This window comes from Candoia aspera, chromosome 2 (assembly GCF_035149785.1).
Source record: "Candoia aspera isolate rCanAsp1 chromosome 2, rCanAsp1.hap2, whole genome shotgun sequence".
In the NCBI taxonomy this organism is placed as follows: domain Eukaryota; kingdom Metazoa; phylum Chordata; class Lepidosauria; order Squamata; family Boidae; genus Candoia; species Candoia aspera.
This window is the reverse complement of record NC_086154.1, coordinates 127,450,098-127,474,262: the sequence shown is the minus strand read 5'-3', so window position 1 is coordinate 127,474,262 and position 24,165 is coordinate 127,450,098. Positions and strand designations below refer to the sequence as shown.

General features: G+C 41.0%; 1 protein-coding gene across 1 annotated transcript in view; it reads left to right on the top strand.

Annotated features, from left to right (window-relative positions):
• The window catches only part of ANKFN1 (ankyrin repeat and fibronectin type III domain containing 1), a 121,755-nt gene that overhangs the window by 83,025 nt on the left and 14,565 nt on the right, over nucleotides 1–24,165 (top strand). The window contains exons 11-15 of the mRNA XM_063296556.1: nucleotides 3,776–3,991; nucleotides 6,548–6,714; nucleotides 8,807–8,954; nucleotides 17,538–17,706; nucleotides 22,867–23,033. Coding sequence (XP_063152626.1) covers nucleotides 3,776–3,991; nucleotides 6,548–6,714; nucleotides 8,807–8,954; nucleotides 17,538–17,706; nucleotides 22,867–23,033 — 867 coding nt within the window. The remainder of the gene's footprint in view (nucleotides 1–3,775; nucleotides 3,992–6,547; nucleotides 6,715–8,806; nucleotides 8,955–17,537; nucleotides 17,707–22,866; nucleotides 23,034–24,165) is intronic.

Below are 24,165 nucleotides of genomic sequence, written 5' to 3'. Positions count from 1 at the left end.
ACAGACTTTGGATGATACAGTCTGCTACAGTATCCCCAACAGACCGCCAGCTCACTTTCTTTAAACACCTCCAGGGACAGAAAGTCCCACCATGTCCCAAGGGAATCAGCTCCATTCTTGAAACTTGTCCTGCTATCCAAAATCTGCTTCCTTCTAATTTAACGCAGCTGTTTTTATCCTCTCTTCTGGAACAATTCTGAACAATTCTGCCCTGATTTCTCCATGGCAGCCTTTCAGATTCTTGAAGACAGCTATCATGTCTTCCCAGCTCTTCTCCTCTTAAAGTGAATCATATCCAGCATCTCTAACCATTTCACATACGTTTTTTCCTTGCATGCCCCTTATACCTTGGTTGCTGCCCTTTGGACTTAGTCCAGTTATTTAATAACTTTCCTAAAATGCAGTGCCCAGAACTGAATGCAATATTCTAGGTGTGGTCTGACCATTGGAGTATGGTTGGATGGTTTTCTTTTACTCTGTCCTCCTTTCCAGTCTAATACTATTGTATGAATTTATTAACTTGCCTAATGCAGGGCATACTGGGGTCATGGAACTGATCAGCCACAAGTGGTACCCAGGAAACAGGTTAGTTGTATCCTGAACCTCAGCCTGGGACTGGTCAGGCAAGGGTTCAGCCTTCACAACTTTGGCCTGCCCAAATAAAAGAACGGCAGTATTATGAAATCAGTTAGACCTGAAATGAACAATAGTAAGCCAAAGACTGCCATTTCTATTTCCTATAAAACACACAAAACCACTTCCACTTGCTCATTGATTTAAACAGCGAGCATGGTTTATTAATGTGTAAGTGGTGACACGTCCCCATTACTTTTGCCCTGCCTCCTCATTGCCTTGTCTACCTACTTAACCACAGAGAAGCTGTGCTGGTGATAGTTTAATCACTTATTCCTGCACAGCTTAGGGATTTGTTCATTTTTCTTGCCTCCAGTAGTAGCTGCCAAAGAGCAGTCAATGGGGGGAAGCATACAGTGGGTTTGACCACGTTGCCCAGAAGCAGGAGAATGTAGTACTATATGACATTTTTAGTAATGATTCCATTTTTTCTCCTAGTGCAGTATAATTCTTAATGCTAAGCTGTGCTTGCAGATTTATACGTACACATGCACCCTAACCTGCCAGGTAGATTAGAAAGCTAAATACTGCATCCCAATGTGCTCTCCATTGTGTGAAAAATAAACTCCATAGGAACCCAACTCTAAATTTCACATGCTTCTTGATAACGCTGCCCAGAGTCACTTGATTATAAGATGGCTGCTATGTAAATATGACAAATAAATAAATAAATAAAACACATGTGGACCTGTCTAGCTGCATAACAGGTCTGACTTACAAGCCTTGTGTTTTGCATTCTTGCCGTCATGGACAGAGAGAGTAATAAGCAAGTCCTTGCAATTCCTGGATGATTAAAACGAATAAATAAATAAATAAATAAAATGAGCCTAGCTGACTCTGAGCAAATCTGTACAGGCAGCAAAAGAGCAGAGGGCCCATAAGGATACAGAACACCTACTGTGTGCCTTGGATGGGGATGCCTAAAGCTAAAATAGCTACTTAAAGCCACTTCTAAATGGCAGTCACTGTGCTGGCTGTTCTGAGTGCTTTGGTTATAAACAATCTTAATAATGCTGCTCAGAAGTAAATAGTGTCTGCTAAGTGCAGATAGAGTCAGCTCAGGGTGGCTTTATCTATCAAATGAGAATGTCATTAAGGTTAATGTACAGCCCCTCTGCTTTCATAATGAACAATGTGCCACATTGTCAATTCAGTTTTTCCTTTTAAACCACTCCTGCCCCCCATTACTTTGGTACTGTAGATCTTTTGAAAACTTCCAGAGTCATGAGCACGTTTAGAATGCTGGGGATTTTTCTTTGAGACACCTGGGCATCTCTTCAGGAGCCAAATGCTGGTCCTCAGCCTTAGGTGGCTTACTGAAGGGTATGAAAAAGCTAAACTGGATCAAATCAAGAGTTCATCCAGGAAAACATCTTGATCCCAGTGCTGGGGGCAGTCATATGCCTTCAGGAGACTGCCCAAATGCTCTGATGTGAAATTGTCCTGCACAAGCCTCCATGAAATGCAATGGTCGTGTTTTATAGAGATGCCGGGGTAATCTTAAACATGGTAACTGCTGCAAAAAATGTTTGGGTCAAATGTTTGTGTCAAACACAAACACAAAAATGTTTGTGTCAAAACAAACAAAAATCATATATGCTCCAGAAAGACTGCTTTGGGTATGTCAAACAATAGTCAGAAAGTGTACCAATTGGGGGGGGGGATTGGGCTTCTTTCATAGATATTTGTGTTATTGTCAATTATTTGTCATTTAAGGTCTACAATTTAATGTATTGACAACAGGAAAAGCAACAATACATGAGTGGGAGCTTGCAGATTTCCCCACTTATTTTCCCTCCAGGATGATCCTGTCTCATTGCCTTTTAATAAGTTTTCACCCTTCTGTTGTCAAGCCCATGACCACTGCAGGAATTTTGTTCTAGAAATTATACATAGTCTAGTTGTTTTCTGAAATACTGATATCTCTCTCTCATACACATATGTAACTGATATAATGCTTGGTACCAGTCAACTCCCAGCAAAGAGTAGCTTTCAAAGTTACCCATACTGTTTATGCCCTTCAAATTAAAGATTGGATTTTTTTAAAAAATAGAGATGCAGATAAACAGCTCCATCAGTTTGTGTGATCTGAAGTCCAGCATTGTCAAGAGAGGATACTGTATCTATGGGGACTAATTCAGAGGCTAACAGGTGAACCAAGCTTAAGACATGCAGCCTTCCCAAGTCTAGAGTCCTCCAAGTATGCTAGAACAGCAGCTCTCATAATATGTGACCAGCATGGGAATTTTGGGAATTTCCATCGCATCTGGAGGTCACCAGGGTGGGGAATATTGCTGTAAACCGTCCATCCATATTCTATCCAGCTGTCCTAACAGAAAGTTTCCTACATCCTGCTAAGGGACACAGAGGGCATTTCAAATAATCCTCACGCTGGATTAATTCTCTGCTTTGAAGAAAATGCTAAAGCTCCCAACTGTGAGAAGAGATCTACTGTAACCCTATGGATATGGTCCAATTCCATTAAAACTCCCTGGGAACATGGTCACTGATTGCAGTGGGGTGTGATTTTATAGTCTTATGCATGCCATTTGGTAAAAATCCTTCCTTTTGCCAACTGATTGGCAGTAGTAGAGCTGTACAGAAGGTTTCCATCATTTTCTATTTAATGCCATAGGAAGGGGCACATCTCAGTGGCAGAAGCACATGCCGTCTTGCAGAAGGTCCCAGTCTCCAGTTAAAAACACCTCAGATAGTGGTAGCATTGGGAATCTGCCCCAGACGCTGCTGCTACCTATCAGAGCAGGTAATGCTGAGCTAAATGGAGCAGTGGCTAGACTCAGTACAAGGTAGTAGTGTGAATAATGAGTGCTCCGTCCAACATGTTCTGTTCTGTTAATACATTCTTAATTCTGTTTACGTAAAGATGGGATAGACATCAATATGAGACAAACACAACTGTTGGGTCTCCCTCATTGTGATAATTGCTACTCTTACTTGGGATTTACCATCCTGTTGAAGTAAGAAAGGCTCAATATTAAAATAACGATCATTTAAAGGGCTTGGTTATTACACTGTTTTTATTTCTGTGAACAACTGTTGAAAGCTCTTCTGTTTTTCTGATAGTTGAAAATATGCATTATGACCTGTGAAAATGAGTCAACTGTTCCCTCTCCAACCACAGAACCTGTTAGGTACACACAACTTGGGCCAAGTCTATTATGAACCAATCAAAGACCGTCATGGCAATGTTATCATAATTACAATAAGAGAAGTGGAGAGTCTCTATTCCTTTTTTAATGGCAAATGGATGCAGATATCTAAGCTACAAAGCCAGAGAAAATCCCTTTCAACACCTGAGGAGCCAACAGCATTAGACATTTTGCTTATCACAATCCAGGTACTCTGTTTTTTTTTCCATACTTGTTAAATTTCACAAGTAACCAAAAATTCCTTCTCATAGGCTTTTTGGGACTCAAATGCAGCTTGCCAGCCAGCGTATATTACATATTCGTATCTGTTGGATTGTTCCAATCTGTCCCTTAGTCAGGAAGTATGAATACTGTAAGTCATTTCAGTTAAAAATGAAGAATTAACTAAACTATTTATATATTTATTTATTTATTTATTTGATTGACTAATGGATTGATTATGGCCTCCCACCCCAAAAGACTGTGTCCCCATCCTGCATCCAAACCAAGTTAATCAAACATAGTTCCCACTAAAATTAAAATCATTAAATGAAATCCTTGTGAGAGAGCCAGGCTGGTATAATGATTAGGTATTGACTAGAAGTAGGAAACATCAGTTCAAGTCCACCCTCACCCATAAAAGCTCACAAGGGGATTTGGGGCCAGACACTCTCTCTCCCAGCCCAGCCTACCTTCACAGGGTCTTGCTGGGAAAAATAAGCACTGTATATGCTGCTGTGAGAAAGAAGGATCTAAATGTAGTAAACAAACCAATTTAAGTGACTCAGAAGTCTGTTTAAAAGGTTTATGATATTTTACAAGAAATTAAAAATGATTTTAAAAAATACAACAAAGCAGTAATTAGGACAACGTTAAAGTTAAGGTCACTCAAAAGACAACCAATGTCAGCAAACTAAACAAAAATAGTCCTGCTTTGAAAATTAAGGTATTCCCCATCCATCGGTCTTCGAGGGCCCAGCAACTGTGGAGAAGATGGCATCTGCTTTTCACCTGGGGTGCCAAAATGTGTAGGACATCTTGCCCACAAAGTTGAACAATGCCCTTGACAAATTTTGTCAGCCTTAACATAATCTATTTTATATATACTCCATCTCAAGCTCAGGAAGACCCTCAAAATTTAGTTTTAAAATAGTGTCAGAAACTGTTTGCGGTTGAAGTGTTCCCTCTGTGTGCCCACGTTGCTGAGAGATGGCACCTGACCCACACAAGGATTGGTGAAGCAGGTTTTAGAACCATCATTGAAAGGAAATTTATTCCCAGGAAGTAAATGATAGGATAGACAAAGCCTAGCACCCGGATGACTGAATCCTACTGGGAGGAGAGTTGGGAAGCATGTGCTCCATGCATGCGTGCCTAGGAAGAAAAGCAGAAGGAAGTGACCTCAGATTAGCAGTTTGTTAAACAAGAAGTGGGCAGAGCTAGACAGAGCGAAAGCAGGTTACCTTCCTAACTTGCTATCCACACCCCACTGCCCCCTTGTGGTCAATCAGTCATGAGGCATTGAAGATTCAATGCCCCTGGAAGTACACCTCTGACGCATTTACCAGCATTTAAGGAATACTGAGAATTTAATCTAGAAAAAAAATGCTAATAATAATCTTTGGTTTATAGAGCCTGAGCAGGGGAGTCTCTGTAGCCCTTTCTGCTGAAAAGAGTCAAATGTCAGCTTCAGGAGGCACAGCCACACCAGTAGCATTTCAAGCTTAGCAACCGGAAGCTTATTCTGACAGCTACTGACACCTTTAATTTCCCCCCCCCACCCCCCACTCTGTCTTTTGAAATTCCTTGACAGATTCTGCCAAATTCACTTTTAGGTTAAATTCTGAAATAGTAAAATGCTATAATCTTTTTTTTTTAAAGGAATAGGTAGAAAATCACACGAACCTCTTTTCTCCAGATTGCACACATTTATCTGTTAATAACATACCTCTTCCCTGCAGATACTTGGTCTCAACAGACCTCTCCATATTCACACCAGAATTTTTTTTTATATGGTTGAATTCCAATCCTGCTTTCCCCTCTTTTTCTTTCCATTTTAAAAGTTTAGCCATAATAGAGAATATCAGTAATGACACAAAAGATGGGACCCCATAATCCTGACTTTCTGACCCTGGCAAGCGAGCTAAATGAGTTCTGCTATGGGACTGTCAGTGGTAGCCTCCTGATGTAGAACCAGTCTGTGTGGGAGGGAGATTAATTGGTGCTGGATCTTCCAAGTGTTATTTAAAATGCTTTCATCACCCATTTAGAACCAGGTAGGACTAGGAGGCGAGAAGCTCTTTCTGAATACTGTGGCAGATTCCTTCTGCTGTTGCAGTCAGATTATTGCTGGAAAACAGTCTGTGAAGATATTTATATTAGTCTACAAAGGAACATACAGAGAATTGGGATTGTATATCTGACTTCCACATATTGAAGCCACTTTCTGCATAGTAGCTTCTGTGTATAACTCCCTTCCTATGCTCCAATTAAAAGCTGGGAGGATTACTTGCATAGATTCCAAGGAGAGTGGGCCCTTAAATGTCTGCTTTGGAACAAAATACAGGACTTAGGAAACAAAATTGTACTGCTGCTGCTGCTGCTGCTACTATTATTATTATTATTATTATTAATAATAATAATAATAATAATAATAGAAATAATATTGCCAACTGCTTGGTGAGCCCTCCTTTTCTTTTTTATATGGAAGAAAAGTCAGGAAAACTTTTGAACTTAACTGTTGTCTTTTTCTTTTTCTCCCGCAGGATACACTTTCCTATCACAGAAGGAGCCAACAGCGTCTGGCTCCTGGCCTTTATTTGGGCTACTTAAAACTCTGCAGTTCTGTAGATCAGATAAAAGTGCTTGTATTGCAAAAGCTGCCCAACATCCTGTGTCATGTTAAAATCCGAGACAATTGCAATGTGTCCAAGTAAGTGGAGGAACCTTTCCCCCTCATGGTCAGTTCCATTGTGCTGATCAGAATTTACTTCTGAGTTGATGTGGTCTCAATCCCATTGTTCAGCCACTCTGTTAATTTGCTTTCCAAGCTGGATTGGTCTGTATGCTCTGCTACAGTGTTGTAATTTCCATTTCACACATGACAAGAACTAAAAGTGAGAAATTGTAGCTGACCCTGTACCAGACAAAGGATCAATAGCAGCAGATGAACTCAGCAGCTCCAATACCCAGTTTTCTGCCTACAGGAACGTATTGGCACGCTGAACTAGTAAACCTGAAATGATTGTTCAGTTTACTTTTTGTAAAGACATGCATGTATCTGTTACATGTCAAATTCATGTCCTTTCTGTCTGAGACAATCATAGCAATGATTACCTGTTGATTCCGCATCAATATACCAACCAGGCCTAGATTTTATTGTTTCATAAGATGCATTGAAATTATTACAGAAGATTTTCTCAAATTATTACTGAGCAACTGATGTAGGGACATAGAAAATACTTCCAATAAAGGTTATGTTTCAGTTGAATTCCCGCCTGTTTTCTGTGTCTAGAGTCAAATGGGAATGGCATCATTTCTCTTGATTTATGTCATGCCTTTTGATCTTTTGCTTTAACGTAATTTAGCTAAAGCCAAATCTTAACTAGATTGTGATCAAGCTCTACTTTTCTTCCTTTCTTCAGTTCCTGCCCTACCCCCCTCAAAAATGGTTTGATATGGCTGCCTCACAGACCAATAATGATACGGGGATAGCAGAGTACATGAGTAACACAGAAATAATGGAAGGTGCATTGCTGGAATTTGCTGAAGGAGAAAAACATTATTGTAGGCTACAAGCTACAACTTCATTAATTAGAACAGTAGAGCTACAAAGGCATCTATCAGTTGCTTAACTCAACCTGACCTCCCAATGCAGTGTTGGTTGCCTGATAAACTTTAGCCATTGCCTAATAAAGTTTTCACTAGGAATGTGTAGATCATTATAATCTGGTCTGTTTTACTGACTATGTTAGAAATGCAAGGTGGCAGGCTGTTGGAATTTTTTTAAAATATCTGCAACTTTCTCCATAGCATGGAACTTTTGTAAGTTCCATTAATATGTGGAAAAATCTTAAATCTCCCCAGCATGGCTTTTTATGACCATTTCCCCAGTGCTTTCCTGGTTTACATACATTTTCCCATACAGGGTTCTTATAAAAAATATACTATTAGCCAGACTAATGCAACCTGACAAGTAAGCAAAGAAATAAACAGCCAATTTCACATGCTATCAACAGTAAGGTCCAAGGATAGAGTTTCTACTTGCCATCACCCAGGGATTAACTAGCCCTTTCGCTGTAATTCAGTTCATCTGATTTCAGTTGAATCAAAGATCAAGAGAAGCCAGACTTGCAGAGAGGCTGGGCCTACTTGTTTTGCCTACCTAAAGCCTACATAGGCCTTCCCCAATGACACCTACAGCTTGACCAAGGCAGCATCACCCAGTTATACCTCAAACTCTGTCCCTTTGGGGTGTCCAGGCAACATCGTGACAAATGCAGAAAATGGGTGGTGTTTGCATCACTTTAACCCCCACTTGTGCTACTGCTGTGGATGCTCCTGTTTACCACTACAACCTGTCAACCAGGAGAGACCCAATAAAGTACATATACTCCAACAATCTCCTTGTTTCAGCTTTATGCCTTAAAATCTTAAGAACAGAGGAAGAATAAAAACTCAGCAGTTTTTACTGGCTACACCCAATGCTGAAACATGCCTGATGAGAAAATTGAGCCCCCCTGGAAAACTACCATGGGAACCCTAGGAATGTGTATTAAAAAATTATAGAAACATGGAACAGCCTGCACATCAAAGGAAGTCTTCAGCTTGATATGCACACTCAGAATGAAATCAGAAAGTTGGCCCTTTTTTTAACCACAAGCAATTGGGCCTGTTACAAGTTTAGAACATTTTACTATCTGAGAACAAAAACCTCGACAAAGCCCAAACATACATTCAGTAAATTCTTCCTTGTGCAATGAACTTTTGTTATACTTCTAATTTTAACTTCACTCCCAATACAGAGAGGAATGGGAATGGATCCAAAGACTTTCTGGCTCAGAATCTATGGAAAATATGGATCATTCTGCAGAGTGCCCAACTCGACTGTTTTTTGAGCTCCAAATGGCAATGAAAGCTCTTCTTAAACAGATCAATCTACCTCTACAACAGGTATTATGCAACGTTACCCTTGTCATCCCTCTCATTTCAAGTAGTTAAAGTCATTAATGGGAAAATATTGGTAATACACATGTGTCTGTGTATGTATGTGTGTGTATGTGTGTATGCATGTATGTGCATTTGTGTGCATGTGTATGCTGATCAGGAACACTGAACTTGAGCTGATTCAGTGTCAAATTTGATTTGCCTAGATTGTGCTACCAATTAAGGAAAGATGGAGTTGCATTTTGCTTGCCTTAAGACAGATGAACAAAAGTGTATTATAGTTTATAGCCTTGTTGCCTTTGCAAGCTTTCAAAAATGATGCTCTAACCTACAGTGAGCTCATGATGAAACCTCACATAAAACTTAATTTCAATCAAGATAGCGATCAGTGCCATAAAATAAATGGCCAGCTGTAAGTGGCAATAGAAATTGCTCTTCTATACCTCTGAAAGTGTGTGAAGTATGGTTTGTGTTGGAGGTTGAAGTGACCTACAGTATATGTGTACATGTGAAAGAGCATTCCTGAGAGCAGGAATTTAACCTGGGCAAGGATTAGTGAAGCAGGTTTTATGACTGTAAGAGAAAGGTGATTTATTTGTAGGTAATAACTTATAGGGATAGGCAGTGCCTAGTACCTAGCTAGCTACATCTACTGGAAGGAGTGCCAAAGAGCATGTGCTCTGGAGCCGTGTCTCTGGGAAGAGAGACAAAAGGAAGTGACCTCAGACTAGCAACCTCTTAAGCAAGAAATATGTGAACTGAGAAACAAAGCGGGAACACAGAGGAAACCTTTAACTCTCTGTCTGCACCCTGCCGACTGTCTGACTGGTAGGTCATGAAGTGGTGAAGAGTCAGTACCATTGGATTCGCACCTTCAACATTTGGGTGAGACGTTGGATGAGCACAGGCATATAGTGAAGCAAGCGCATGACTGCTTCTATGTCTGTCCCAGTCCCAAGCCTTTCCCCACAGGTGCATCTCTTGCAGTACTCTGTTAAAACAGAATGATATTCAGTTACATGATCTAGCTGTCACCCGATGCCTTTGCCATGCATCCAGATTCAGCTCACAAGAGCTGAGTGCATACATCCAAATGCAGCTGTCTTCAGTGGTGACTTGTTTATAGTTTACACAGTCTCCTGAAATGATGATGATGATGATGATTTGATTGATTAGTCTTCTTTATATTTAACCTTAGTCCCATTTTTTCACTGTGCTTCTTGACTTTCCTTATTAGACTGCAGATCATTTGCATTTTCAGCCATCAGAGTAACATCATCAGCATAGCATAAGGTATCCTCCAATTTTATAACTATGTTCATCATCTTCCAATCCAGACTGTCTCAATGTATTCAGCATATACATTAGATAAATAAGATGAGCATACATGGCCTTGCCTCACTCCTTTGCCAGCCTGGAGCTAGTCTGTTTTCCGTTCAGACTGTGACTTTCTGACCAGGGTCTAGGTTTTGCTTGAGGACAATGAGGTTCCCATTTTCCTAAGCACATTCCACAACATAGTCAATACAATCAAAGCACTTTCTATAGTCAGTGAAGTACATAGTGACAGCATGCATAAGAAATAAAGTCTCATGCTCTCAGCCTTTTCTAAAGCCAGCTTGAACATCTGGCATCTCCCTTTCCACGTAGGGCTCTAATCTGAGTTAGATGATCCTAAGCATTATTTTGCTAATATGAGAATTTTAAGGATATTGTGCAATAGTTTACACACCCTGTTAAATTTCTTTAATCTGGTATTGTTATGCAGATGGACCTCTTCCAGTTCTGTTGGCCACTGTGTTGTTAGGTTTGGTTGTTCTAACCAAACTGTGCTAACCTAGTTTGGTTAGAACCTCTACTGATTGTTCTACTGTTGTTTGCCATATTTCAGTGATATACCATCAATTCCTGAAGACTTTTCTCTTCATTACTGTCCTTTAGCATATCAATTTGATGTGGGAAACTCCTCCTGAGTTTGGAAATCTTTTCTTGGTTTTCCATGTCTGATTCCATCTTCAGATATTGTTCTGATACTGCTCCTTTTCTCTTCTAACAACTTTCTGAACTACTTTGTTAAGTTTCTTCCCGAGATCTCTGTCTTTCTGGACTTTGACTTCTCTTCTCAGCAGTTTCAGTGTTCTGATATTCAGTTTCACTTCTTTTATTTCTTAGTCACTGGCAGTCTGTTTTTACACTCATCCTTAACAACTTTCATTCCACAGTTCATCTGGTTCCCTATCAATGAGATTCAGGACTTCAAAGTAACTCTGGATGTTCTTCTTGAAAATGGGGGGTTAGATGTTCAAGTTCACATTGTGGAAACTGGTTGGCCATGTTCTTCTGCTTGGCTTGACTTGGAACTTATACACAAACAGTTCTTGATCTGTTCCAAGGTCAGCCCTTGGCTATGTCTTTAGCTCCTGAACTAAACTGATCTCTTCTACCTCCTTCTACCAGTAATATAGTCATCTGATTTCTGTGGACTCTATCCAGTGATATCCATGTATATAAGCATCATTTTGATTGTTGGAAGACTGTTAACAAAGAAAAAATCACTAACACTGGATTGACAGAAATTAATAAGTTGTTCTCCTGCTTCATTTTAGTTTCTTAGGTCATACAGCCCAACTACATTTTGCTCCTTAATATTTCCAACTTTGGCATTCCAGTTCAACACAGGCAGCACATCTTGTTTGCAAGTTCTGTCAGTTTCAGAATGAACTTCAAGTTCATCAAGCTCCTGTTCTTCTGCATCAGTGGTTGGAGAATAAACTAAGATAATCATCCTATTAAACTTGGATAATCTCAGGGTTGTCTGAGAAGTCTAATTGATATTATTCAGTCATTGATTGCATTGTACCCAAATATTGTCCTTGCTATATCCTTCCTGACTATGAAAGCAATACTGTTCCTTCTTTGTTTTTCAGGTCCTGAATTATAAACAGTAGGATCTTCTGACTAAAAGTGTCCAATTCCAGTCCATTTCAATTTACTGTTGCTTAAGACATGGTTGCTGTAATGGTTGCCTATTCTAAAACACTATCAGACTCATGAGCAGGAATTCAAAGATATCTGATTTATTAAAGAATAGTATGCAGGATCACAGAGAAAGCTGAGAATGATGAAAGCGTGCCAAATTCAAACTAAAAACCCTCGGTGCAAATGAAATCCCACCCCCCCCCCGTAGAGTCTTCTCAAGTTCACAATCCCAGGTGCTCCTAACAGTTTCTGATGGTCTGCGGGAAAAGGCCTTGAACAGAGAACATAACCCAAACACATTCCATTGTACTGATTCCATATACAGAGCTTGGCACAAGGTCTCACAGCAGCTCCCTCCCAAACAGAAACGCGTGTCAGCGCCATGGCATGTGAAACATTACGATGTATAAACTACATGGAATCAGTGAACATGACATACTGCCCCCCCCAAATAAAGATTACATCAAGCAGCAAGCTTTAAAGGATAAGCAACGTGGAAATGGTTAACTAAATCAGGAGCATTAACATGGTGGGCAGACACCCATTCAGGATGAGGAAAATGTTTCCATCGGACGAGATACTGCAGGGTGCCTCAAAGTTTGCGGGAATCAACAATGTCCTTCACTTCAAAGTGTTGTTGACCATCAATCATAATTGGAGCAGGAGGAGGAGGTGGAGGGTGCCAGCATGAGGAGTGGTGCATAGGCTTAAGCAAGCTGCAATGAAAAACAGGATGCAAGCGTTTCAAATTGTGAGGCAGATCCAATTTAACATTAACTGGATTGATAAGCTGAACAATAGGAAAGGGACCAATGAATTTGGGAGCAAGTTTTTTAGAGGGTTGAGGTGATTTGATAAATTGAGTAGATAGATACACCTAATCCCCAACTTTGAAGTCGCATTGTAAAGAACGATGCTCATCAGCTTGAGACTTGTAAGCAGCTTGGGCATCAGCCAAAGCTTGTTGAATTACTGGCCAGGAATCAGACAGTTTAACAGCCCAGTCAGATGCAAAACATGTTTGGGAAGGGGGCTGTGGCAGTTCAGGAATGGGAGCAAAGTCATGACCAGAAACCACACGAAAAAGGGTTTGTCCAGTACTTTGATGCACAGCATTGTTGTAAGCAACTTCAGCAAAAGGTAATAACTCCACCCAATCATCCTGATGGTAGTTAATGTATGCTCTAAGAAACTGTTCAAGAGTGGAATTCAAAATCTCAGTAGAACCATCAGTCTGGGAATGGGACGATGTGGATAGTGCTTGTTTGGTGCCAATCAATTTTAAAAATGATTTCCAAAACTGGGAAGTAAACTGTGTCCCGCGGTCACTGACCAAATGGGAGGGGCTACTGTGGAGGCGGTAGATATGGAGGAGAAATAGGCGCACCAATTGTGGGGCTGACGGGATGGATGCACATGGAATGAAATGCGCTTGCTTGGAGAAAAAAGTATTTTACAACCCAAATTACAGTTTTTTTCTGACTGGGAGGAAGATCCACAATAAAATCCATAGAAATCTCATCCCAGGGATAGGAAGGACTGGCCACTGGCTGTAAAAGCCCCTGTGGTTTCCCTCCTTTACGTTTTGACATGGCACAAACATGACAGGAAGCAACATAATCTTTTATGTCACGTCTCAAGGTTGGCCACCAAAATTGGCGGCGAATCAAATGCAAGGTTTTTACAAAACCAAAGTGTCCAGCAAGTTTATCATCATGGGAATGCTGCAAAACAGCAGCCCTCAACATTTCAGGCACATAAAGGCGATGTTCCACCCACGCCAGACCATTTTCAAAAGAAACATTGTCTCTATTAGCTAGCAACCAAGTGTCAGATTTCAGTGCCTGGAGAAAGTCCTTCTGTAACTGACAAGGAACTTGCACTTTCCGCTTCCCAGATGGGGCTGGGGGCGGGGTTGCCTGCGCACAGGTCTGGCTCCGAGTGACAGCAACCAAGCCCAGTTGCGGTTCAGTGAGAACAGTCCCAACCACATCTGCCACCTGGCCAAGGTCCTGAGGTAAACATGACAAAGCATCGACCAGAAAGTTTTTCTTTCCTGGGATAAATTTTAACTGGAAGTTAAAGCAACTGAAAAACTGAGTCCAGCGAATTTGTTTAGGGCTGAGACGCCGGGGGGTGCGGAGGGCTTCCAAATTCCTGTGATCGGTCCAAACCTCGAAAGGGCATTTAGCGCTTTCAAGGAGGTGATGCCAGGTTTCCAAAGCAGCTTTTACAGCAAACGCCTCCTTTTCCCAAACATGCCAACGGCGTTTGGTTTCAGAAAATTTCCTGGACAGATAAGCGCAGGGTTTTAAGTGATTTTCAGAATCCCTCTGTAACAAAATAGCCCCAACTGAGGAGTCAGAAGCATCAACTAGGGCCACAAAGGGGCATTCAGGATCAGGGTGCTGTAGAATAGGCTCAGCAGTGAAAAGGGTTTTCAACTTTTCAAATGCTGCCTGGCACTCAGGCGTCCAATTCAGCATGGCCCCAGGGTGTTTTACTTTGCATGTCTCCCCCAAGCCCTTGGTATGGAGTAAATCAGTGAGGGGCAAGGCAATCTCAGCGAACCCCTGGATAAATTGGTGATAATAATTACTGAACCCTAGGAAACTTTGTAATTGCCTCCAGGTGAGGGGACATTCCCAACTTAAAATCGCCTGAATTTTTGCAGGGTCCATTTCTATACCCTTGTCAGACACCCGATAGCCCAGATAGTCAAGTTGGGTTTTGTGAAATTCACATTTGGAAAGTTTGGCATAGAGTTTGGCATCTCTAAGCTTGCGTAACACCTGTTTGAGGAGGCGTTTGTGTTCCTCCTCGGTTTCAGTGTAAATGAGAACATCATCTAAGTAAACCAGAACCCCTTTAAACAAATGATCATGTAAAACTTCATTAATCAACTGCATGAAGACTCCAGTGCCCCTGCTAACCCAAAAGGGAGGACTTTGTACTGAAACGATCCTAGTGGGCAATTAAAAGCAGTTTTCCACTCATCCCCAGCTCTTATGCGAATGTGGAAATAGGCTTCGCGAAGATCGAGCTTGGAGAAAATCTTGCCCTTTGACAAATGAGCTAACATGTCTTTCATGAGAGGGAGAGGGTACTTGTTGACAATGGAGATGGAATTTAACCCTCAATAGTCCATACAGAGTCGAAGCGTGCCATCTTTCTTTTCCCGGAATAACACAGGGGCCCCAACTGAGGAATTAGCAGGTTCAATAAATCCTCTTGAGAGATTTTTGTCAGTGAAGTCCCGTAATGCCTCAAGTTCCTTATGAGTCATCGGATAAATGTTTGGCTTGGGCAATTGAGCATTAGGGACTAACTCTATTGCACAGTCTGTTTTCCGGTGGGGGGGTAACTGATCTGCTTCTATCTCCCCAAAAACATCAGCAAATTCTTGGCATTGAGCAGGCAAGCCTTCTAATTGGGGTAAGTCAGGGCGCGGTGTGGCGATCGCTGCCCTTCCAAATCCTGCATGTGCAATCATCTTCACTGTACGAGCTTGGTAAAATCCATCTGTAAAAGTCACAGTTCTGTGCTCCCAGTTTATATATGGGCTTCGATAGGTCAACCATGGGATCCCCAGGATTACCAAGGGATTGTCAACAGGTGCTACAACGAATTTCAAAGTCTCACGGTGGCTGCCCATTTGCATTGCCACAGTTCCAGTGAAATGGGTCACCGGGCCCCCCCCCACCCCTGCCGTTGAACCATCCAACTGTGTGAAGATCAAAGGATGCTGGAGGGGGAAACTAGGCAGTTCCAAAGCAGCAACCAGATCAGGGTGAATTAAACACCTGGAACACCCAGAGTCAACTAAAGCCCATACCTTTGTAATTTTTGTGCGGGAACCCAATTTCACCTTTACTGCTAAAGTGGGACAGTCAGCACTCACCATAGCATCTTCGCGCCCATCCTCGTCCACCTGCCCTGTGGCGCACTTCATAGCAGGTGGCTGGTGTTTAAACATGTAAGATGCTTAAATTTATTTATTTATTTATTTATTTATTTATTTTATTAATCAAATTTATCACTGCCCATCTCCCAAAAGGGACTCTTGGCAGTTTACAATAAAACATTAATGTTTAGACAGATGTCAGCACTGTTTATCATTGTTCCTAAAATAAATGCTGGTGCTCTTGCTAAATTTAAATTTAGTCAAACTTGTGTTCTGGTTGCATACTGTTAATTTTGCCATTGCTGCACATTCCCCAAATTTGGTTTCCCAGTCGATAAAGTATCTTTTTTTCCAGGGTTGGAGCAAATTTGTCCTCATAACCGTCAGCACATGACATCGTGAATGTTAAATTCATTCAGAATCACTGTTATGTGACCTGGGAGGCTATATAAACATGATAAGTGAATAAACAAACAAATAAATTGTTGGCAAGTAGTGCATTATTTTCTATCACTTTTTAATATGAACAGTAACAGTCTCGTAAACAGCCCTCAAGTCTTTTTTTTCTTTTTCCTTTTTTTTTTGGTGAAAAGCTACTTTGTATAAACCCATTTGATTATGCCTACACAAAGATGGCCAAGGATATAGAGAACTCCAAGCTGCATTCAAATTCACTATCTTCCACATGGTTAGCATCTCTTTTAAGGAACAACCTGATCTCTGCTCCCCCAAACACACATCCATTTAGGTTGGAATGATTCATCCATTGGGCATATTGTGTTGAGGGGAGGTGGAACCTGTTTTGAATCATCTCTCAAATTCTGCAGCCCTTTAAAAATAACTAAGGCTAAACTGAAAAATGAGGCAGGCTTGTGTTGTGTCATGCATCCTGCAGGCAGCATCATCTCAAATTTAAGAGCTAGAATTTCTCATCAGCCAGTATTGATAAATATGGACATCTACGTCTGAAATATTTGGACAGCATTCATCCCATTTTGGAATAAGCAGCTTCTTCTCTTTTCCTCCGAGGATCATATCCTGTAATAGGGGGCAATGCTTTGTGGGGGGAAAGGGCACCAGGGTAGATATAAGCCATACTTCAGTTGGGAGTAAAAAGAATTTTTAATAAAAACACACTGTCATTTGACTTTAATGTTTTTCTCCAGTGTGGCATGTTAATTTTTTTGCATTGGCCCAATTTGTGGCAGGCTGGTGGAGACAAAGGGTGGGGGTGGGGGAAGCAGGCAACGCATCTTTCAGAATACTACCTAGTTTTCTTAATGAATTTCCGAGTGTTAAAAGGTTTTTAACTGAATTCATTTTCACGTTTCCACATAAACAGTACCATCATAATCTTGAAAAGCTCATGGTGAGTTTTCTGGTTAATAAGTAACATGGATGTTATTTTCTGGGGGAGCTTGGGGTTGTACGTGTATGTGTGAGTTTTAATGTGGAACGTTGGAGCATTAAAAGTTTTCTGAAGCAAGATTAAGACAAGCACACATCAGTGTGTGTGCGCGCATACGTGGGCACGCATTCATCCACATCCACTTGCCTATGTTTTATAAAAATGCCAATCTGCTGGATGTTGTGAAAACTTGCTCTACTGTTTTGTATCAGTGGTGGGGTATTTATAATGCAAGTGCTGTGTTATAACTTTTTCCTTCCCCCGCCCCCCTTTCTTCTCTCTGCGTGTCCCTCTGTAGGCTAAGCTGTTCCGTCTGTATACACAGGAGGTGTTGGAACTGGGTCACAATGTGTCCTTTCTTCTCCTGCTCCCTGCCTCAGACGACGTCTGCACTGCCCCAGGACAGAATAACCCTTACACCCCACACACAGGATTCCTTAACCTCCCTCTTCAGATGTTTGAACTCGGTATACTACCTTGGTTCTCCTAGAAATATTAACCCAGTTGCCTTATAATACAATCACAAAGTTGTATCTGTTCCCCATTCGGTCCTTGCCTCCCCCGCTGCAGCAGAGAGTCAATAAATCATGTGATTTCTTGGCAACATCACTTTTTCCCTCTGACTCCAGATAAGTAATAGAGGGAGCCCAGCTACCGGATTACATGTGCTAGTCATCATTCTTGGCACACAGAAGCCAGCCAGATATCACGCAGCACACAGCCCTTGAGTGTAGTAAAGGCGTTCAGAATAAAGCCATTCTGAAATGGGTAAATCGGGCACTGCTGGATGAAAGCAAAGTGGGTCAGACTGGCTGAGCAATGCGTTTGACGTTGACATCTGGTGGAGAAGGCATTCTTCATAATTGCTCCTGTTTGCCTACTCAGAATAGTTTGACCTCAGACAGACACATGCATTTATGTATGCATTTGTTATTTTACTTAGGAGAGAAAGAGTTTCTGTGACAAATGTTGCCAATTTGGGTTCATTCTGGAGGAGATCAGTCATTTTTGGAATAATACCATTTTATTTGTTTGGAAGAATTGCTGCTGGGGAACAACAGCAGGAAGAGGCTGCTTCCTCCCTAGATTTTGTGGGCTTCCCAGATACAACCACAAAGGATAGGAAGTTAAACTAGATAGGCTTTGATTCCTCAGGGTCAGGGATACATTTATAACTGTTTCCAGCATGTGATTCGCACACTCACAAAATGGCTACACCTCCTCGGTAGCCATTTAAGTGCATCCCCAGCTACTGTACAAAAAAGTAAACCCAGAAATCATGATGCTTCCAGTAGGATTAGAACCACATTTCATATCCCCCATAGATCTGCACAGGCAACAGGTAGTAAAGCAGTTTGCCGTAAACAATGAGAATACGGGCTGCCCTGCTCATCCATCTCAATGCAGTGAATTTATAATGCGGGAGTTGTAAGCACTCCAGGGAGAATTCTAGTAACAGCTCAATTTTACTTTCCAAACAAAAAGTAACTGATCTCATGCCCTCGAGCAGGAGCCATTTTCTGATTTATTGCACATTTTTCCCTAGTGCCTATAATATAGCTGTGATTCACCTCCCAAATATTGGAAGCTTCCACTCCCTATTAGTTGGTGGCTACTGGATCTTTAACTGTGAAACCACAGATGACTCTGCTAAAGTAACATTTGTTATACTAACATTATAGGCCTGGTTTTCAACCACACCGCAGTAAGAAGATGCAGCTCTGAGGCTAAAACAGCAGTGTCGTTTTGCTAAAGTGCCACCTGTGTAGGGTAATCCGTAAGACTTCATGATTCTCAGACAGGCCTGCAACTCGGGTCTGTGTCACCCAGGGCAAAGATGGATTCTGCACCCATTTTGGCACCCCCCAGCACTCATTTTGGTGCCCCCCCCATTGCGGCGCCCAGGGCACATGCCCCACTTCCCCCCCCCCCCCGTTGCAGCCCTGTTCTCAGAGTCCTATAGAAATTAGCCCTGTTGGAAGATGATGAAAAAAGTCAGTACTGTCTCTCTCTTTTTTCAGTCATGGTTGAAACAATGCTGGCATGATCAAAGAGAGATATAATGGTTTTGGGGAGATCTTAAAAATATATCTAGGCTAAAAAAAAACCCACTGTTTTTCAAACAATCAAAAGGAGGTTGTGACAGTTCACCTGCAGCCCCATGACACCACATCTTAATTTCAGGTGGAATAGCTTTGCAAACCTTTAGAATAATAGAAAACCTGCTCAACCTGTAAAACAACTGAGGAAAGTTAAAATTCTATCAAGAAGATCAATGAGATGTTTCAAATAGTCAGTGCTGAACAAAACACCCACTTAATTTGCACTGTGAAGACTTGCTGGCACTAGCATACTACCCACGTTAGGTCAGAGGCAGGCTCATCAGAATCTGCTGCAATTCTCCTGAGTCTGTTAGTGCATCTTTCCTTGTATTTTTGACACTGATGATTGGAAGTGGGTTGCCAAGATTTAGACAGGATTCTTTAATAGTTCTTCCTGGAGATACCAAAGATTGAATGTGGGATGTTTTGATACAAAATATGTGCTGACCCTGAACAAGCAGCATTGATCATGGAAGTTTGTAAGTACAATATGTTGGTGACCCAGTGAATAGAAAGAAAACAAGTCTATCAGAGGCTAATTCTTTGTTCAATGGAGAACTCTGTTGAGAAGATGGCTCTGCTAAAAACTCATAATACATTTAGGTCAACTTATAGAAACTGTCATCACAATGACCTTGAGAAGCCTTTGTAGGAACTTCCCTAGCCATCCTCAGAGCATGAGTATAACACCTGTCTGAAACTCCTTAAAGCATCCTTATCCTTTTCCTGGATCATGCAGCACCTGTAAAGGACAGTTGCATGTTTCTGAGAAAATAAGCAGCTGCTTTAATAGGTTGCACAGAGGTGCTGCCTCCATGCTCTTGCGTGCTCCAAGGACCTTTTTGGAGATTGAATCCAACATGCTACAAAAGCCTATTCCTTATATTATTTGTTGCCATTCCACATGGATAAATTTTCAATATTAACATATAGTGGTAATGGTTTGTGTAAGAAGAAGCCAATGTGCATAGAACTGATACTATTTATTTATTTATTTATATTTCGACTCTCGTCACTGCCCATCTCTCTCAAAAGGGAGAAAGCTTACTATCTGAGAAAGCTGTGATAAAACATCATGTTGCATATAATTGCCTGTAGGATGTACTTCATGGTTTCCAGTAGTAACTGTTCAGAACAGAAAATGATCAAAGGGTGAGGGGGTATTCAAAAAGTGTCATTCTTTCCCCCATTCCCAACAGCAAGTTTAGCTTTACTTCTTTCTCTTGTGGAGACAGGTGTATCATGTGATAGAGCTTCTGGGCCAGCATTGTGACCAGTGAATACATTATCACACCCAAGACATAGATCTGGCAACGTGCTTTTTATAAATACGCAGCATGAACAGAAATACAGACTTGCACCCCTTCACTTTTTGTTGTTGTTGTATTTTCTTTTTCAGTTTTATGGGGGAAAAAAGAGAGAAGCACCATGATTAATCAGAATTGAAAATCCATATTCAGAAAGGTATACACAACTAGGTAAGGTGATATTTTTATTGGGTCAGTATCTGTAGATGTAATGGAAGTTTATGCATTTACAGATTGCATGGAACTCCTTATCAGGCAGAATGCATAAATAGTATTGTTCAGTAACTTCAAAGACCTTATCCAAATCTATACTTCATTAACCTGGTCTTTCCAGATGTACTGCTGGGGATTATGGGAGTTTTATTCTAACACATCTGGATGACCCCAAAGAGGGAAGGGCATTCTATATCACTGTCTGAACTGATCGGTGGCTGTCCTTTGAAAAACATGGTATCTTCCTAAACACAATCTGTGATGCTCTGTTAAAGGAAAGCTAGTAGAACAGAGGCTTTGAATGGCACATCAGGATGTATGGCACTGGTGGATGGGAGGGGGAAGTTACCAGCTGCAAATACAGCAGAAATGTTTATTTATTTATTCATTCATTCATTTATCAAATTTCTATCACTGCCCATCTCTCCTGAAAAGGAGATATATAGTACCACCAAACTTTCAGCACGTATATTATAGACAGCAGGGGTTGCCACAGCTTCTGTTTCAGAAATATGAAACATTTGGTGAGTAGATCAGCATTTTCTGATTCGTTTTAAAATATATGAGGTCTGGATTGGAAGGTTCATAGTTCACTGGTGGGGAACATACTTTCTGTGCAGAAGGTCTTGGGTTCAATCCCTTGCAGTCCACATTAAACAAAAACAGCAGGGGTTGAGGTCCCAGGTGACAGAATGGACTTTCTACCTGTGTCCTGCTATGGGCAATATCAAAACAGTGGGCGAAGTGGACAAAGAGTCTGATCTGGTCTACGGCAGTGTCCAGTGCTCCTTTTTTGATCCATCATACAGCTGAAGTCCAATTCCCTCGTCACACATTTATATAATTGCTATTCTGGGTGGGATGAGGTCTGCCTCATGTGTGTTACTGAGGCAGAGAAATCATATGGCACAGCATCTTCATCTGTAGGAAATTCTTATAGATAGATGTGAACCCATACCTCACTGCAGAAACGAAAGCAGTGTAAGTATAAAGAGGTTGGGAAGTTGTGCCCTCCAGGTGGACTAGAACCTCCGTTATCCATGGATTCTGACTACTTGAACCATAATAAAGCATGGGAGGCCTTTCTAGCAATGCTGTGCTTGAGGTAGATGTGTAGCCCAAGGAGTCAGGTACAGTTTAGAATGGATTTTACTGGTCTTTTGCACATCAACACACATTTGATATCCAACTGATCCAAAGCAGTTGCTCATTGACCACTGACGAGTTTCTGCTAACATCAGCAGAACTTTGGGGATTTCACTCAAATAATGCATGAATAGTACTTGGTCATTTTTCAGTCTATGAATAGCCTATACAGAAAAGTATAGTGTTTGAAGCAGAAAGCTTTATCTGAATTTCCATCCCTGATGAACATCTATGTGCAAGCCTTGCTTGTGTTTTCATCCTGCCTGATTGAGATTTCTATGTACATCTGAAGCCTGCATACTCTTTACATCAACAGGAAACTATCCAATAGAAAAAAAATCACCTTTACCTTTCCTAAGGACTTAACAGATAGAGTATGTGTGGCAAAAGCTTTTAAATGTCATAAGATGCAGAGATTCTTAGCTGGCAATTGGCAATGCAGACTCACCCAGGTAGTCCAAGCAGAACAAAATATAAAACAATGACGAGAATTGCTCTGTAAAATTTCAGAGCAGATCTTCAGCACATCCAACTAAGAACAAATATAGCCACTTGCAAGATATACTACTGCTGTCTTTCTACTCTGCTAGTCTAATTTAATACCTGTAGTAGTCTCTGATCCACAAAAGCTTAAGCCACATAAATCTGTTTGATGTTAAGGCCCTACACAATACTGCGTTTTCACTGCAACAAACTCGTAGGGCCTGGCCCTTCTGCAGTTTTAGCTCTTCCCATAATCCTTGTTTTTAGGGACTAATGTAAGCTGTGACAACTGATCTTGATCAAGCCCCTCCAAAAGGTAAGGCTTTGAGGGTCCCCTGTTTAACACACTTGCTTTTGTGCTTTGTTGTCTCCGCAGTTCATTTCTGCAGTTACAAGGAAAAATTTATTAGTCTCTATTGCCGCCTTTCCGCTGTCATAGAGCTAGATTTTCTGAGCACCCAGCAGTCCCTAAGGGAAGCCATTTCAGACAGTGAAGTCAACGCTGCTAAACAAAGACACCAACAAGTCCTAGATTACATACAGGTAACCATCTGTTCTCTCGCTACTCAGAGTTAATTTCTAGCAGGGGCTGCTGCATATGAGAACCTAAGCAAAGAATTGTTGGGCAAGGCGAGGCATAAAGAGGTGAATGTCACAATTCAACCTGAGTTTTATGAAGGTTTCATGCAACGTATCCTTCTCTCCTTCTTCGGATTGCTTACTTTTTGAACTAATTTCATAGATAAAATCATATGACAAGTGTACTGGAATGTTATAGAAAAGCGTGTCAGTTTGGGTTGTAAATCCCATGCCCCTTCCAATGTGGGCAAAAGCTGCACACTGCAATTTAGCCTGGATCAGAGCCCTTCTTTTTTTTCTTCCCTAGGTGAAGCTTCTCCCTTCTTCCTTTCCCCTCCTCCCCTGCCAGCTGTCAGTCTGCAATGGAAAACATTATCCAAATTGCTCACTTCTTTTGCCAGAGGTGATCCTGTCATGAAGCAGCAGTGTTAGGCAGACAAGTTTGGGTACCTTGAAGGTGGCTAAGTGGGAGACGAATCGTTCAGATGAGGGGGACAAGCCACCAGCGTATTCTCTTCCATAAACCCAGTTAGAATAAAAGGAGCTGTGTGCTGGCAGAGCTGTTATTCAATTTGATGAGGCTTACATAAAAGACTGATCCTGTTTGCTCTCTCCCGGCCTTAATTAATTGAAATACAAGGCTGTTTACAACACAGTCTATACCCGTCTACTCAAAAGTAAACACAGTTGAATGCTACTAGAGATGTAGGTCAATATATAGTCTATTTTACTGGTGCATTAAGAAGGTTTCCAATAGTTTTTTCATGGATGTTTTAAGAAAGAAATTGTACGTAATATTAATATCACATTGTAGTTCATAAGTTTTCCTAGTATATAAAGCTGTCATGTCAGCTTTCTCTAATATATCTTTTTAAAGCAAATTTCCGTGATGTTCTTTTTTAAAAATAGATGTTCCTGAAGCAATATTTTCAAACATACATATTCTTGATGTATGCTTTTTTCATATAATTTCCCCATTTTATGCACTTTTTTAAAACTCCCCAGTATACATTTTTGTATAAAACTTTCAGAATTATCCATTCTCTTTTGAATATGGGCATTTGCATAGAAAAACTTCTAGATTCCATACAGGGTT